At 31.2% G+C, this 18,028-nt stretch overlaps 2 protein-coding genes and 2 pseudogenes across 2 annotated transcripts; 3 read left to right on the top strand and 1 right to left on the bottom strand.

Moving 5' to 3' along the window:
* Positions 1–771: 771 nt before the first annotated feature.
* Positions 772–3,281, top strand: LOC100810847 (protein MHF2 homolog; the record flags this gene model as incomplete). Its single annotated transcript, XM_041011185.1, has 6 exons — positions 772–855; positions 962–1,010; positions 1,095–1,135; positions 2,581–2,620; positions 2,775–2,828; positions 2,933–3,281. Coding segments are annotated over 6 exons (372 nt in total), but the record flags the coding sequence as incomplete, so codon positions are not given.
* A 141-nt stretch (positions 3,282–3,422) lies between these two features.
* LOC100810321 (protein-L-isoaspartate O-methyltransferase-like) lies at positions 3,423–5,211 on the top strand (annotated as a pseudogene).
* A 1,752-nt stretch (positions 5,212–6,963) lies between these two features.
* Positions 6,964–9,152, bottom strand: LOC100804984 (31 kDa ribonucleoprotein, chloroplastic-like). Its single transcript, NM_001255427.2, is given in 4 exon segments — positions 6,964–7,212; positions 7,326–7,604; positions 8,510–8,611; positions 8,697–9,152. Coding segments are annotated over 4 exon segments (903 nt in total). The 3' UTR covers positions 6,964–7,146.
* Positions 9,153–14,266: 5,114 nt separating this feature from the next.
* LOC100809791 (proline transporter 2-like) lies at positions 14,267–17,815 on the top strand (annotated as a pseudogene).
* The last annotated feature ends 213 nt before the right edge of the window (positions 17,816–18,028 follow it).

Raw genomic sequence — 18,028 nt, 5'->3', positions numbered from 1 at the left:
TCAAATAACTCATTTGTATATTCATGTAGCATTTCTCCTTTAATAATTTAAAGTAAATTTTCATACAAAACATTTTATTTTTTAGATTATTAAGATGAAACTTTAATTTTAATTGCTTAACGATACAACTAGCACCTGTAAAATTGTACACGAGTTTTATCCTTTGAAGTGAGAAAGTTAAATTTATTCATATGTTTTTTTTTCTTTAATTTAAAATATTTTTAATTTTTAAACTTTATATCCAAAGTCAGTGTGTATTTAGATTAAATTATTCAAAAAATAATTTCAGTTATTGATTATTCATATAATCAATATTGTTTATAGAAATTGATTATATGAAATCAGTTCTATATTTAATTATGTTATATTAAAAATATTTTTAAAACAGTCTACTTCCTTTGGATTGTTTAAAACATGCCGTTTTGTCTATGATAAGGTTAAAAAAGTGAAGTTATTTGTAATAGTACGTTAACTTTAAATTTAACTTAATCAATTATGAAAGATAAAACAATAAAAAAAATCTATTAGCTATTAAGAGTTGAATTTTTCTGCACGATATAATGAGGGATTTTTATACTATTAATTAATCAGAAATAATTATAAGTATAATAAAAAAATAATTATTAATTTTTACCAATAATTGAAATTATTTATTTTATCAATGACCTTCCAGGAGGAAAAACCCAAAAACATAGCGCAATCCAAACATGCTGAAGTAACCGTATTCTTATTTAGCAGCCAAGTTCTCCCTTTCCCTCCAAACGAGTGTGACCGAACTGTGCGGTGGCGAAGGTTGTGGCGGTGATCGGTAGAGCAGATAAAGTATTGCTGTATGATGGAGGAAATCACCTTCGAGTGTGTACAACCCTTAAATCCTTTCCTCCCTCTCTTCTCTTTACACCACAATTTTGATTTTCTAAATACCTACCTGACTTATTCTTCGTTCAAATTGGGTACACAGGATCTGATTCATTCCATTTTGAAGCGCTTTTGGACACTGCGAGCCCTTGGTCTCACACTTTCCCTCTCTTACCCTCCTAATTCTTCCTCCTTCTCCAATCATTAACTCTCTTTTTTTCTGTTTCCATTTCCAGAGCGTGAAAATGTTGAAGCTAACGACGCTCCGGACTCCGAGGTTCTTCGCAAATTCCTCTCTCATTTCATTTCTATTTCTCGTTGTTTGAGCTTTTATGTCTTTTGTTTGTGTTCGTTTTTTGACAATGATATAATTTCTAAATTCAAATTGTTAAATTGTGGGAGTTTGGAACATTTGAATTGTTTTTGCGCTGTTATTTCCAACAATTACCTCACTGGTGCTTGTCAATCTTTGGAATTGGAACAGGATAAGGCAGAAAACAAAAAGATATAGATCTGCTCACGACTAGGAAGCTATTCTGCTTACAACATTGGATTTAAAATTAATACCACGTTTCTAAAGCTTTTTTGAAAGTAGAAACCTTGCCATTCACGTTTCTATCTGTGTTATTGTCCATGTTCTTATTGGCACAAGTGTCAAGTGACATAAGGTCATTTTTAAGTTTGGTTAATCCCATGGTCTATTGCCCCTATTAACATATGGTTCTGGCTTAACATCAAATTGCTCCCCTGCTTGCATTTCATAAATTTGTTTTTTCTTCACGAGTGATCCACTTATTAGCAACGCAAACGTTCCTTCCTTCTATCTTATCATATGCTGTGTTCATTTGTTGTTTTGTAAGTCTTGCTTGAGAAGTCTTTCAATTTCAATCACACGATGAGCTACAAGGTCCTTACATATCATCTTTCAGTCTCACTCTGTTGATTTGGTGCATAAGAATATGCATTTCACCAAATCTTATTCAATTGTTACTTTAGAGTTTTGACCACATCCGTGAAGAACCTTCAACTTGAAACTCTGGACATATAAATCTGAATGACCTAAAAAATTCCATGTAGACCATGTGCTATCTTATTAAGAAATTTTTGTGGTCTCTAAACATTTAAAGTTAATTGTAGTACTTTTTTTATTAATGCAAGGGAGCTTTGTGTTGTTTTTTTTTTATGGCAAATGTTAGTTTGTTAGTTTTTGTTAAAAATGTCAGTGGGAGTGATTTGAACTCGTGACCTCTTCCTCTCCCCTTCTCCCTTCACCTTTAATCCCCCCCTTCCCAACCATCAAGCCAACCTTATATCTCCCATGTTGGTTTTTGTAATAGATGAGAGATCTGTGTAGCAAACATGAAATACATGGAGGGCGTAATTTTTTACAATATATGATATTCATATATAATCCTTTCTTCTCCAAATGTTTGGTAAGGGAATTGGCCCTGATTGTTTCCCTTTCAATTTCTTATATTCACTGTTTAGGTTTTGCTACATTTGTCTTCTGTTTAAGATGGCTATCAATCTATTTCAAACAATTAACTTGTTTTCAAAGTAAATTTTGTAATATATAACTGACTGGGTGCCATCAATGGCAAAAGCATCTTAAGTACGACCTGCATCCTCTATTTTTTATCTATTCTCTTCAACTGCATAATATCTCCTGCTTAATTGTTGCATTGTGTGCCAATAACCTGCAAATGGGTTTTACTGCTACAGGTAGGAGTTGGAACATCCAAGAAGAATCGGTCAACTTCTGGTATTTATGTCATGTTTCCATCTTCATTCTATTGACAAATTACTTATTTGTTGGAGGTTATGTGATCAAGTCATGCCATAGTTGTGTTGGTATTGCAAATTGAACATTTGCATGTTTGACTCATTTCTCCATCTTTGATTCTTTTCTGATCCAGCTAATGCCAATGCTCTGAAGCTTACTAGTGAACTTCTCCGGATTTTTATCACAGGTTCATACATCTTAAAAGAGAAAACATTTGTGCTTCCTTGGTCATGAGCATAACTTTGCACATAATCTTTATCATCTTGATGAAAATCCTTTCTGTTGATGCAGAGGCTGTTCAACGTGCTGCTGCTACAGCAGAAGTAGAGGGTGCTAGTCAACTAGAACCTACTCATTTGGAGATTATTCTACCTCAGTTACTTTTAGATTTCTAAAGAATTTGAAATACTTAAATGTAATTTCTACTTCCCTCCTATCATCAATGTAGTAGAAAGGTAATTAATATTTTTTTGGTGGTCCGAAGCTATATCAGATGCAGCTAATTCTTTCCAGGGACATTGAAAAAGAAAAGGGCTGGGGTGAAAACTGTGGAGTACCTTTACTCGTTTCTTTCTATTGCTCAAGTGTTTTTTAACTTGTAGTCTTGTACTGCTCCATTAATGAAGTCTACATCAATTAAGATTTTCACGTGCTCATCTATGACGACGGTAATTCTCAAATGAAGTTTCAGATAAAAGGAATAATGGGATGTTACTTGTTTGTGTTTTCCTAGTGCATGAATGAAGGTTGGCAAAATTTATTTTGGATGAAATTGATTTTCTAAAATTGATTTTGAAGTAATACAATTTATGCTTAAATATTTTCTTCTATAAAATCAAGTTAAAAGTAAAGTTTAATATAAAAGTTAGAATCCAACACAAGTTACTCAAGTTGCTTAAACTCAAAATCAATTGTAGATCCAGAATTAATCCTTAATTTTTCTCTAACACGAAATCAAACATGTTAAAATTTATGTAATCAACGAAAACAAATGCATGGTAGATAATTTGCAGCGTTATGGAGTAATCATATCTAGAAAGGTAGCTGAAGTAATGGAAACCATAGATAGAGCTTTGTTTGTACCCAGCGGCGGCGGACTCCAACCTTATGTGGACACTACAATGCCATCATCTCTGCACCGCATATGCATGCCACCTGCCTGCAGTTTCTGGAGAAGAATTTGCAACCTGGAATGGGTGTTCTTGATGTTGGCTCCGGTATGGTCCATGAACTGCCTTCTGTAATTATTACCAGAGCCAATGAGTTATATGTAATTACTTCTTTTTTTCATGTATTAAAGAGAAATGGAAAATGCTATTAGGAATGAATTTTATTCCACTACTATTGTGTTTGTTGTTTACAAGTCATAGATAGACTGATAAAATGTTGATAGCAGTTACAATAATTAGGGTGTGTAGAAAAGAATGGATGGTTTATTTCCTTAATGGAGTTACGAAGAATGGTGTGAAGATTTTATAATGTAAAACCTTGACTGTGACAATTAGTTTTCTCTCATAGATTTGCATAATCCCAATTCAATGCGGAAACGTTGTACGTACCACACACAGATTTAACAGGAATGGAACTTTAATGCATTTTTCTCTGCATTCTCTTCATTTGATGCGCAATATTCATATTTTGGACCCCTTTACAGGAACGGGATACCTGACTGCATGCTTTGCCTTGATGGTTGGACCCGAAGGCCGTGCTATTGGTGTGGAACATATTCCTGAATTGGGTTCTTTTTCAATTGAAAATATTAAAAAAAGTGCTGCAGCTCAACCATTGAAAGATGGTTCCCTTTCTGCTATAATTTCTGTCGATCTGAAACATTGAAACTCTAAAATTTTAGAAAAACAAAAATACAATTCAATTTGATGTGTAATTGATTGTGAGAGTTTAATCTAGTTCATTTGTCAGATATGATTGTCAAAGGCTTAATGTGATATGAACTATGAATGATTGGATAATTTTAATTTTAACGACTCCTTAAAGAGAAAATCATAATCTGATCGTCAGGATTTGAGATTTGTTTGAAGTAACTGAGTCAACTCAAGTAACCTGATGGTCAGGATTTGGGATTTGTTAGAAATGATTGAGTCAACTTAATATGAAAGTGGAGTTCATTCATGAGCATTCATGTTATGGCAATCCTAGATTTTGTGGGTTGTGAATGTCCATATTTACTTTCTTCAACTCTTCCCTCTGCTCTGTGGTGATAACTGCATGGCTATGTTAATGTTTCTTGAGCAGTTAAATAATTTGCAATGTCAAGTTGGTGGATCAATAATTTCAAATACTACTTGTGTTGACAGACGGAAGGCAAGGTTGGCCCGAGTTTGCTCCTTATGATGTCATTCACAACCACTTATTGACAGTTGAAACCAGGTGGTAAGATGGTTATTCCTGTTGGAAACATATTTCAACAGGAATCTGAATCCGCAGACATGTTCTATATGTTTCGTGAAATGGATGACTGTACCACGTGCTGTAAGAATGTGTATTGTTAAAGTTGCTAAAACAAAAAACAAATGATTCATGAATCTTGTGGATCATACAGATTAATACTAATAATTACACCATAAACATTGTCGTCCGCTGTATGAAATCTGAATCTATCATTTCATGTTGATGGATAATTTGCAATTTTTATTTCGATGATAATTTAGATAATTGTAAAAGGTTGGTTTGTGATTATTTTAAACATTAGAATGAAATAATAAAATTAAAATTATCATTATTGGTTTAAATTTTTCATGAAATAATATTTTTTACAAGACTTTCTTTATGATAAAATAATAATAAAAAAAAAAGACAAATTAAGTTATAACTTTGACTTAAGGGGGTAATTTAGGATGTTTGCTATTGGATTGAGATTATTATAAAAAAAAAATAGGTTATACATAAATCAATGGATTTAAAATAATTTTATATTATTATATAATTACAAATCATGATATGTAATATGTAATGGAGGTATTGGCTGTTATTATAATTATCTTAAAATCATATTAACAATGATTTATAATTTCTTAAAAATTATAAACAAATTTATACTACAGCGTGTAATCATCTAACTTTATTTTATATTACAATTACCTAACATTGTCTAAAGTTCACCAAATATTTCGTAATATTAAAAAAAAACATATACCAAAAAGAAAAAAGAGAAACAGTACTTACACATTAGACTATGCGTGCATATATTACATGGATTTATTTATGATAAATTAATTTAAGCACTTACTTAATCACTTGTTGAGTTTATGAGATACACATCAAAGCAATAATTTTTAGTTCAACTATACACAATTTGTAGTGCAGAGTCTATCGAAAATCTGATCTTCTCCAACCAATTTTTTGTGCAATCAATATCCAGCAAATTAGTTGTTGCATGGTAATTAATTTAAGGAAGAGAGAGAAAATAATGAATGGTCCAACTTTAACGCCAGAAAACAGTATGGTGCAGAGGCAAAAAGAGAATCCTGATCCCCTAAGCAAAGGGAGATAAGTCATGACAAAATCTCCACTTATCTCAGGTTTACAAAAAGTGCAAGCTTACAAATAAGAAAGCTAATAGATGACATGGCAAAAGATAAAGCCCGGTTCAATTTTATTTTTATCTTCTTGAGATTCTTTTTATATGGAGCTAATCAGTAAAACATTATTTCACCTGTATTTTTAAAATTTAACTAAAAGCTAAAACAATATAAATTAATAAATTATGTATTAAACTCAACGAGAAAATAAATTATTAAGGTAAAAATGAACCGAAACTTTTTAATTCAATTTAATCCTCTAATTTTTAAAATTTATTTATTTTTATTTAAAATATACATTTTATGAAAGTTTAAAATGATTTAGTGACAATTTTAAACCGTCACAAAATCTCATTTCTTATGATTTAAATTAAAGAATCAAATTGAATTGATTTAAAAAATTAAAGAATTAAATTAAAAAATAAATTAAAAGACTAAAAAAACTGATTTGACCTGATTTTTATAAGAAAAACGTGTTTTTAACTCTACACTTTCAGTTAAACGTGGTTAAAGTCTATCTACTTATTAATGAATTTAGTCTTCAAACTATAAAATATATGAGGAATTAATATCTCCTAACTTTAAAAAAAAAACAAAAAAAGAGTACTTAGATAGAAGAGACTTAACCCACAGGCTTTTAAAGTTTGGAGACTTGTTCATTTGAACTTCCGTGCCATTTAAGTAGCCAGATAATGCACCAGAAGATTTAAGCTAAAAGACAATATCTATATTTTCGTGCAACATTAGCAAACAAAATGGTTAAAAAAATCAAGACTTTCTTCAAAATCCCTAGAAAAGGAATAGTAACTTAAATCATTTTCATCTGGACACAAAATTAATAACATTACAACTTGCAAATCTAATCTGAAACCAGCTCCCAAAGAAGATACAAAAAACGCCACTGTATACTTAGCCATTAAAAGGAAACTCAATCAGCCGGACTTGGAAGATCACTCAAGTTACCACTCAAAACGAGCTAGGTTTAGGCCTTTGGGCTGCAACATTCACTCTGATTGCCCTCCCATCCAAACTCTGCAATATCAGAACCACCATATCAGAATTTCATCCCAAAGAATTAACCACACAAGTAGTCCTTGTAATGTTACCATTACCAATGATCAAGTAATAAAGAACTTGTGTGTTACCTGACCATCAAGGGCAGCAATTGCATCATTCATATCAGTCTCACTGGACATCGTGACAAAGCCAAAACCACGTGATCGACCAGTCTCTCTGTCATAGACCACCCGAGCATCCTCAACCTTACCATGTTCACTGAAAATTTGCTCCAGCCGAGAATTGTCAACATCCCATGGCAAGTTGCCAACATAGACTCTAAAGGATTGTGGTGGGCGCGGTGGGCGTTCAGGCTGTGCTCCTTTTGGAGCAGCCTTATTAACAGTCAACACTCTTCCATTTAGTTCCTGTCACAGAAAACATGGATAAGATCCAAAAAAACTCAAGAAACCACAATAAAGCAATTAGAGAAGAAAATTAATATGCATGCTTAATCCAGTAAAGGGCATGTTACACATAATACACATTTCAACTGGGAAAAACAGCTAAGTCAAAGTTTCCATACTCATACAAAGTCTGATGAGAGCAAAATTAAATTCTAAAGAGAGCAAAGCATCATTAGAACAATGAACAAGAAAGGCATAGCATCAACACCAGCATGTTTAGTGAGCCTCGTAGTCAATCTCATAGACCAACCTCATAAATCATAATGTCTTAGGTTAACTACTTGAAGATAATCAGAGAGAAGCAAATATACTAATAATACTTTCCCCTTGGGTCTACACAGACTATCAACATAGTTTCTCCCTAAGTTTCTTTCAGTTGAGGAGAATGGAGGGGAGGGGGAGTTAGTAATGTACATCAATTTAGGATAAATAATTTGACAACCCTGGACAAATTCATTTACACTTTTAAACTGGGATTTTAAAATTGAGAATTAGAATTGTTCTGGAGCTATTTTGTGCCTGGCCATTTACCACTATATAAGGCATTTCATACTTAGCTATTCTTTGTTAACCTAGGGTATCTTCCGGCCAAGAGTTAGAAACTATCCATTTGATATTACATACACATTAACTTGGGAATCGTATTCTTGCTTGCCCACATACTTAAGGAGCACAAAAATCTGTCAATCAAGTCACAAAATTATCCAAACAAACAAAAGAACAATAACAACTTTATTCCATTCCACTGAGTCACCATCAAAAATTGAAATCCAAACACAGTTTTTTCACTAGAACATTAGATAATAACAACAACCATTCTCACCGAAGTCACACAACACAAAATATAAACTAACATAACAACTTACATAACCACTGAACATCTTGACAGCCTTCTCAAGCTCTTCGATTGTACTCATGGTAACAAATCCGAACCCGCGACTCCGGTCAGTGGCCCTATTATATATAACCTGAAACAACGACAGCCACATTATTTCAAACCAAACATCGAAACCTCAAACAAAACACCATTATTATAACTAAGCAGTGACTCACCTCAGCAACCTCAACGGTGCCAGCCTGTTCGAAAAGCGAGGCCAATTTCTCGCTGTCGAAGTCGAAAGGCAGGTTCCCAACGAAGATCTTAACTTCTTCAGCTTCTTCTTCAGCGAAACCCCCTTCGCCGCCATCTTCTATATCATCGCCACCTTCTTCAGTTCCCCACGCAGTGTCGCCTTGGTTCTCCCACGCGGCTTCTTCCTCCTCCCCTTCTTTGGCCCAACCAGATGTCTGAGCCACGAATGTGAGGAGAGAAGAGTGGCGCGTAGTCTTGGTGGTGAGGGGAAAAAGCGAAGAGTTTGAGCATGGGAATTGCAGGTTGAGAGGATTAGTGGGAATTGAGAGAGAAAGGGTTTTGTTTTTGGCGTAGAAGAGGGAAGGGAGAGATAGGAGGCAGGATTCAGCCATTGTGAGAGAATTGAACGCAGGCACGGTTGACAGAGACAGAGACATAGGCATAGATAAGAGTTTTTTTAGGACATTAGAATTTCACAACACATGAGAGATTGAGAAGAGGATAAGGGGTATAATGAAAATAAACTTAGCAAACAAGTGGAGGGTTTTGGTGGCACGCACGCACAATAAAAAAACAATAACCCAGATATTTTTCTACTATTACGGTCCTTGGCCTTTTTGTTTCAAAACTCTTTTAGGAAGGATATTGTTATCGTCACTGCCAAGCCTAAGCAAATCATCATTTTACTCTTTTAGGACCCAAGCCTCCTCACCCTTCTATCTTTCTCTCTCGCTTCTCCATCATTTCTCTTTCTCTCTCACACTATTTTCTTCTCCTAATCAAATTAATTATCATACATTAATTTGACTACATTTAATAAAGTTAATTCATATAATAATTAATTCGGTTACATTTATAAATAATAACTTCTAATTAATTAATTCAATTTTAATTGAAAAAATATGGTTATTATTAAAAATGATAAATTATATTACAATTAATTTGATTGCTTTAAAAACGTAAGTTGCATTTAAAATTATTTTAGAAAATGTATAAAAATAACACAATAGAATCATGATTTCATTGTATATTTTTTTCACCCCTAAGTAACACAACTAAATTATGATTCTGTTGTGTATTTTTTTCATCCTCAAACAAACACAATGACATCATAATTCCGTCGTGTATTCTTTTCTGTCTCCAAACAATGCAAAGGAATCATATTTTCGTTGTATATTCATAAAAAATACAAAACCGAATCATGCTTTTGTTGTCTATTTTTACAAGAAACATGATTTTGTTGTGCTATTTTGGGGCAAAAAAATACACAAAAAATCATGATTCTATTGTTTTATCCAGGGGAGAGAAAATCCACAACAGAATCATGATTTTATTGTGTTATTTGGGGGTAAAAAGAATTACACAATGAAATCATGCTTACATGGGAGGTGAAAAAATTACATAACAGAAATGCGATTCTGTTATATACTTGTACAACAAAATTATGTGTTCGCTGTGCTTTGTTTTTTCTATATAGACAATAAAATCATGATTCCGTTGTGTTTTTGTCAAAAGAACATTTTTAGGATACTATTAAAAGGCATCCATGTGAGTAGTGCCAGTAACAAGTGGTAGTGTCAATAGCAACTCCCGATCACTAATTAAGGATATTGGTACTCTCCAAACTCCCTACTTTTTTATAAATATGTTTTTTTATGAAAAAAAATGCTTTTATTAGAAAAATATTCTTAACTCTTAACATTTAACTCTCTCACAACACTACAAAAATAAGTTTCAATTGTGTAAAAATTATAATTAAACACCAAAATCCACTTATGAAATTCAAAATGTGTTTCACACTAAATGAGTAAAGAGAAGTAAATATCTCACGACACCACAAAAACTTATTTCTCTTGTGTAAATTCTACTAATAAATAGGAAATATACAAATATACAATATATAGAGGAGAGAGAGAGAGAGAGATCCTTACATGCTAGTCATGTTGATGGTGCCTAGTTACCACAATAGGATGCTTTAATAGCCATACTCATAAGGCCTCTACAAGGATGTACTTGTGCTAGGGTTGTGATATATGGATGAGAGATGGTGTAAAACAACTCTAAATAATCATCAAGGCATGCCCATGGGGCACAACCATTCCTCGAACTAGAGTAGTAATGATGTGATCATGACAATATGACATTGCTTATTAACCACCTTAGCAAAGGGAACATGCCTTGTAATCTAACAAGGAGATTGAGGAATTCCTTGGACATGACTAAACTAGCATAACACCTTCTTGAGTGAATAAGTGTGAAAGTAGATGCCAAGTTGAAGGAAGTCAAAGAAGTACAACATCTCTTGAAAAGTGTATGTACCTCTTTGTGATCATCGAATGACGTCCACATGATGTCATCAAAGAAAGTCTAGGATCCCTCATGGTTTTAGAATGTCAAGATTCCCTTACGAGCCTCTATTTACAAGGCACATGGTTACGTGTTGAATGTATGCTTTATCTGTCTTGTGAGGATTGATAGTCAAAAAATGCATATACATTTATGTTTGCCAAAAAAAAAAAAACATTAACATAAAAAAATTATTTTACAACAAGAAACTTGTGAGACAAAATAATGTAAAATTTTGTACTTGTTGAAAAGTCATATATCCACCTAATTGGTACATAAAACAAGAGGCATCAACACCTCATGCATATTTCTTGCATTTGCACCAATCCTAGAAGGGCAATAAGTAGTAAACCGACACACAAGATAGTCGTATGAAAATCTATACAATTTTTATTATAAAAATAAAGAATTTAAAGGTAAAAAAATTAGTAAAAATAATTGCATAATAATAATAATAATTAGTGAAATATAGTAAAATGTCATATATATATATATATATATATATATATATATATATATATATATATATATATGTATCATAATATCATTCTTGGGAGGTGTTTGATTGGAGAGAAATTTTAAGTTTTTATAGGAATCTTGGGTTGGAAATCTTAGTTTTTCATATTTGATATCACTTATAAAAAATAACATTCCTAAGAAATGATGTTTTCCGAGAATGTTTTTTAATATTTTCATATTTTTAGGAAGCATAATTAAATGGTGCGGATGTTAATCAAACAAATTTTACTTGTTCCTAGAAAACTTGATTCTTAGGAATCATGATATTTTTTGGCATGAAAAACCTTTTTCCCTATCAATTTTTCTATATATATATATATATATATAATTTTTTTTCCCAATAGAAATGAAAGAGAATATCAAAGAGTTTACAAGAATGACACACTTATACCTAACTTAATTAATTGAATTATATTCCTTGATAATGTTTGCTATAGTTTAAGTGTACTAGGGATTTTGTTTTTTGTTTTAATTAAGATTTTGAATTCAAGTGCTGTCAATAAAAAATATATATATTAATATGCTTTTTGTGTATTGTTTGAGATATTTTTAATTTAAAATTAATGAATATAAATAAATTAAAGAGAATAACATATATTATAATTGTTAATGAATATTTTGTTATATTAAATAGAAATAAAATTAAAGAAAAAATAGTTTTTAAAAATATTTTTTTTAGAGTGTGTTTTTTGAACTGTTTATCGAATTTTTTTTTTTGGTAAGAAAATTTTAGGAAGAAGGAATCATGCCTCGGTCCAAGGCACGGAAAATCTCTAGACTCATAGAAGACTATATGTCAAATACGAGACCCTATAAATTTATTATAGATTATGTCAGGCTTTATGTACATTCCTTGTGTACTTCTAAATTTACAAAATAGTTTTTTAGAGTATTTTTTAAAAAAAGTAAATAACTAATAAGATCATTATGTATTTGAAATTAAATGAAAACACCTTTATTAATTTGTAAAACATTATTTTAAAAAGTCTTGTATGATAAATAAAGTCTTGTAATATTTAATGGGTATCTGATAAACCCTTTCAGGTAATATATATATATATATATATATATATATATATATATATATATATATATATATATATATATATATATATATATATCGACATTGCTGGCAAAAATAAATAAATGAATAAAAAGTGTTGTGTTTCATATGTCGTATAAAATATTCTTACAAAGATAACCTATAGCCTTATTTTCTCATATGAATTTATATTTGTGCAATGCCGTCTACACGACGGGAGTTATGGGAATACGCAATTAGAATTTTCCCGCATGTCGTAGAACTTTGAGCGTAGTTGACGTGGATCGACAATGATTTGGCTATTGCTTAATCCAATGGTAAACAAGCAATTTTCCAAATCTTTTCGAAGATTCTAAAGTGGGTTTGATCGTAGTAAGTAGTAGTGATAGCTGTAAAACTTAGTCTGAGCTCGGATAAGAACGATATGTAAATTTTTCTGTGATAGATCATACTAGTATCAGTTCTTATTTGTATTGGCTTTTAATAATGATGCATATCTCATTGTGGAAGCTTATTTTTCGGTGGAAATGTCGTAGTGAAAGCTGAAGTCAAATCAGTATGTGCGCCTCTTAGTTTTGCGCGTGACATGAATACCTGATCTGATTACCATTTTCTTCATCATATTCGTCTCGAGTACAATGCTTATGCTTACACCAGTAACAGTGCAGCACCACGTACATCGTTCATCGTTCACCGTTCGCTAGTGTCTATTGAAGCTACTTGTGCTAATTTTATCGGGGTATCCTGGCATTGTTCGCGATTTTTATCTAAAACATAAATAAATAAGTATCTTTATGTAGTAATAGTAGTAGTTATTTATAGAACTAATTAAAAAAATGTGATAGTAATTATCTCTTTAACTAAAAATCAAGTGATCTTTCCAAGTATTATAACTATTACCTATTATGTCCATGGTACCATATATTTAATATCTCTAAAAAAAATTTAGATCACTTCTATTTTTTTTCTGAAGATTTAGATTTTTTTTTATTTGCTGAAGATTTCGTTCATCACTAAACTAAATGTTACTTATCCACGTTAAAATAAACGTGTTAGGGAACGAAAGTAATTATTTCAAACTGCAGAGAAAAAAAATCTAAGAAAAATATTTTATAAAGACCAAAAATATATTAAAACCTAAAATAAAAGTTATTATTATTATTATATATATTTTATTATATTTATATTATAGAAGTAGTTGATTTTAACTTATATATTTTAATTTGTCAATAAATTCTTATCTAATAAGAATTTACTGAATATGTGATAAAAATATATAATTAATTATCTTATATTAATATAAAAATAAATCAATTTCTACAGCTTTTTTATCACGTGAGGTGACAAAATAGAGGGTTGTGATTGGTTATTCGTGTAAAATTATTTTGTGTATGTTTTCATTATTAAATAAATATAACATATATCCTATTAAATTTTATTTTCCTGTAACACGTGATTTGATCATTATTTAACACGATTTTTTTATTCTCAAATTGTCATTTAATTATTTTCGTTTTAGTAACCATTTATCATTTACGCATATCTTAATAAATAAAATGTCCACTCTACGTCAGTGCGCCAGTTTTTCAAATGAACGGGTCTCTCTTTCGTTAAAAAAGAAAAAACAATTTTTATAAAATCTTTTTGTATGTAGCATAATCAATCATTTCCCTTTCTTTGAATGAATTGTCTCAAGTGGTCAATGGTCATATTTATTTCAGCCTGAATATTCCATGCTACAGCCGTTGTGATCATTTAAGGAGCAAAAACTTGTTCTTTTCCACAGATCTAGAATTCGCCATGGATGTTGAAGGAAGAGCCAGCAAGGGAAAGCCTCTCACTCTGAACCTTGAACAAGGTCAAGAAAAGGGTACCCAAAATGATGATTATGGTCTCGCTTCTGCTCATAGCATTGACCGAGGTAATACACTAATACTTCATCTACATTCTTTTTTTGAAAGAAATACTTCATCTATATATATTCTATACCGTGCTAAATTCTGTTTAAATTCTTCTATTTTTATCTTTTATAAATTCTTTGGGAGTGTTTAAATTTATAAAATTGTCTAGTCACTGCATATGAATATTGGTCCACTAACCTATTAGAATCGGGCTAGTGATGAAAGATTATAGTAGATGCATGAAAATTTAAATTTGATTCTTTTTGCTGTCATTGTAAAATAAAAATGATTCATCCACAATAAAGATATGCAGTTTCCTTGACAACTGAGAATTGAGATTCTCCAATTTTCATGATGAAATTGTTGATTACAATTTGCAGATTCGTGGCAACAAGTAGGGTTGATGCTGGTGACAAGCTTCAATTGCGGGTGGATATTAAGTTTTTCTAATCTGTGTTTGTGGCCATTGGGTTGGACTTGGGGTATCATATGCCTTATTGTTGTGGGATTCTACACTGCCTATGCAAACTGGCTCTTGGCAGCATTTCATTTCATTGATGACCGCAGATTCATTAGATACAGAGATCTTATGGGATATGTTTACGGTGAATTTTTCATTCTTTGCATGATATGATAAGAGTGCCTTTGCAGTGATAGTTTTATAATTAGTTAATTAAATTTTAACTAAAGTATTCCTTATTTTCACAAGGCAAGAGTATGTACCACCTCACCTGGGTTTTCCAGTTTTTGACCCTTCTTCTTGGAAATATGGGTTTCATCCTCCTCGGAGGCAAGGCACTTAAGGTAATTAAAGTTTATGTTATAAATACAGTTTATTTAGAACGGACAAATGATGTGAAAGATTTTCACTATCATCCAATTCCAATAGAAAAATATCCAGATAAAATTTTTAGATTTCTGTAATAATTACTTTAAAAGTTATAGTAGTATTTAAAATACTTTTCAATTAGTTAACTGCTGAAAAAATATATAAAATGAGAATTCATAAAAATGAAATACGTCCACTAATTGAGTTTATTACAGAGAAAGTGGTTATTAATTTACTGCAGGCAATAAACTCAGAATTTAGTGATTCTTCCCTGAGGCTCCAATACTACATAGTCATCACAGGAGCTGCTTACTTCTTTTATTCCTTCTTCTTCCCAACAATATCTGCGATGAGAAATTGGCTGGGAGCTTCAGCGTTGCTCACTTTCACATATATAATATTTCTTCTAATTGTTTTAGTTAAAGATGGTAATTAAGTATATTAATATTTTTTTTTTTTGCTGAGTTGGTATATCAATTATTCTCTTCAATTAACTTGCTCTCAAACCATAAAAACTAGCGTTAAATTGTTTGCCCCAACTATTATTTGTGGTTGGAAGGAAAATCAAATTCGAATAGGGATTATGATATTAGCGGAAGTGAAGTGAGCAAAATTTTCAATGCTTTTGGTGCCATCTCCGCAGTCATTGTTACCAACACGAGTGGCTTGCTCCCCGAAATTCAGGTCATATTTTTATTATTTTTTTTTCCTTAGACAAATTAATTGTGCTAGCACACGGCTCAAGACTTGTCGTGATCAATAATATCCTATTTTACTATAGTATCAGGACAATTTTATTTCTAGTTGAAATGTGACATGTTTCATGAGTATGTATATCAATTTTTGTTAGCGTTGACTTTCGTGCCTTAACATTTACGAATTTGGGCTGACCTACTATTTGGGTTTTGGAGATCATTATACAGATTAAACTTAAGCCCAATCAATACATCATGTTAAATACTTTTAGGTAATTTTTGACAAAACTAGTTGAGAGTGAAAAATTATTTGATAATTGAAAATTGGAAAATTATCTTATTGGATTTAATAAATATTTGATAAAATTATTAATCGAAATAATTAAAAAATGTAAAATTACATAAAAGATAAAAATAATAAAATTTTACCTTAAATGAGAAAGATTAAAAAGAAAATCTAATATCACTATTCAAGAGGATGTAACTAAGTCAGTTTATTAAATAGGATATTTGAGTTATTATAAGACTTACTCGATAAAAAAAAAAAATCACTATCCAAGTAAATGTATAAAATAGAAAAGATTAATTTGCTATTTGTATATCTACGTACATATTATAAATAATTGGATTATGTGAAGTTGTCTTTTGCAATTTGAATGTAGTCCACGCTACGTAAGCCAGCAGTGAAGAACATGAGGAAGGCCCTGTATTTGCAGTATACAGTGGGAGTTCTGTTCTATTATGGTGTTACCGTAATCGGATATTGGGCTTATGGAACAATGGTGTCGGCATACCTTCCAGAAAACTTAAGTGGTCCCAAATGGATTAATGTCCTCATCAATGCCATCGTCTTTTTGCAGTCCATAGTCTCCCAACATGTATGTAAGATATTTTAGCATAGGTGGCTGGGTGCTTTGTGTCAAAAGAATATGCAGGTTTTAATTACATGATTAATTGAATTTGAGTAAGATAAGGATAAATAAAATATCTGACATATTGAACGGTGTCTTTTTGTTTTTATGTTAAAAATTGCAGATGTTTGTAGCACCAATTCATGAGGCTTTGGACACTAAATTCCTAGAAATTGACAAGCCCATGCATTCAGGGGAGAACTTGAAACGCTTATTTCTCCTACGTGCGTTTTTCTTTACAGGGAACACATTCGTTGCTGCAGCCTTTCCTTTTATGAGTGACTTTGTAAACTTTCTTGGCTCATTTTCACTCGTTCCTCTGACCTTCATGTTCCCTAGCATGGTCTTCATCAAGGTTACTTTATAATTACACTACAGAAAACGAAGCTTTAACTGACGAATTAATTAACCCAATTAGAGTTAGTCAAATTTGGACACACATATCATTATTATTTGACTTAATTTTGCCTCAATGTTAGGTTAAGGGAAGAACAGCTAGAATAGAGAAGAAGGCGTGGCACTGGTTCAACATCGTTTTTTCTTTTCTGCTCACAATTGCAACCACAATTTCAGCAGTACGGTTGATAGTCAACAACATCCAAAAGTATCATTTCTTTGCAGATGCATGATTGCTGATATCATTCAGCTGTATGGCTTAATATCGGTTTGAATTAGGCCAGCAGTTATATAATATAAAAAAAAAATACTGTATATATTCGGTGAGCTTGAATAGTTAAAAGAATCTTAATAAATAAAATTAAGTTAAAATGTAATTTTTATTTTATTTTTTTAATTTGTTATTTTAGTCCTCTTATTTTTCAATTGAAAATTTTTGTTCTCTATTGTTAAAATAATCAGTCATTTTAGTCTTCGATTTTAAAATTTAGACATTTCTTCTTCACTCTTTAAAAATATGGGATTTTAGTATTTTTTTAATTTTAAATTTGATTATGTATTTTTTAATTTTTTTTAATAAATTAAGATAGTTAACAGTTAAATAAATTTAAAAAATATTTACCATGTAAATAATAAATAGACACATGTCAGTTCGAATATATAGATCAACATTT

Source organism: Glycine max, chromosome 17, assembly GCF_000004515.6.
Source record: "Glycine max cultivar Williams 82 chromosome 17, Glycine_max_v4.0, whole genome shotgun sequence".
NCBI classification, from domain to species: Eukaryota; Viridiplantae; Streptophyta; class Magnoliopsida; order Fabales; family Fabaceae; genus Glycine; species Glycine max.
Note: the sequence above shows the minus strand (reverse complement) of the source record. Positions and strands in the feature narration are given on the sequence as shown.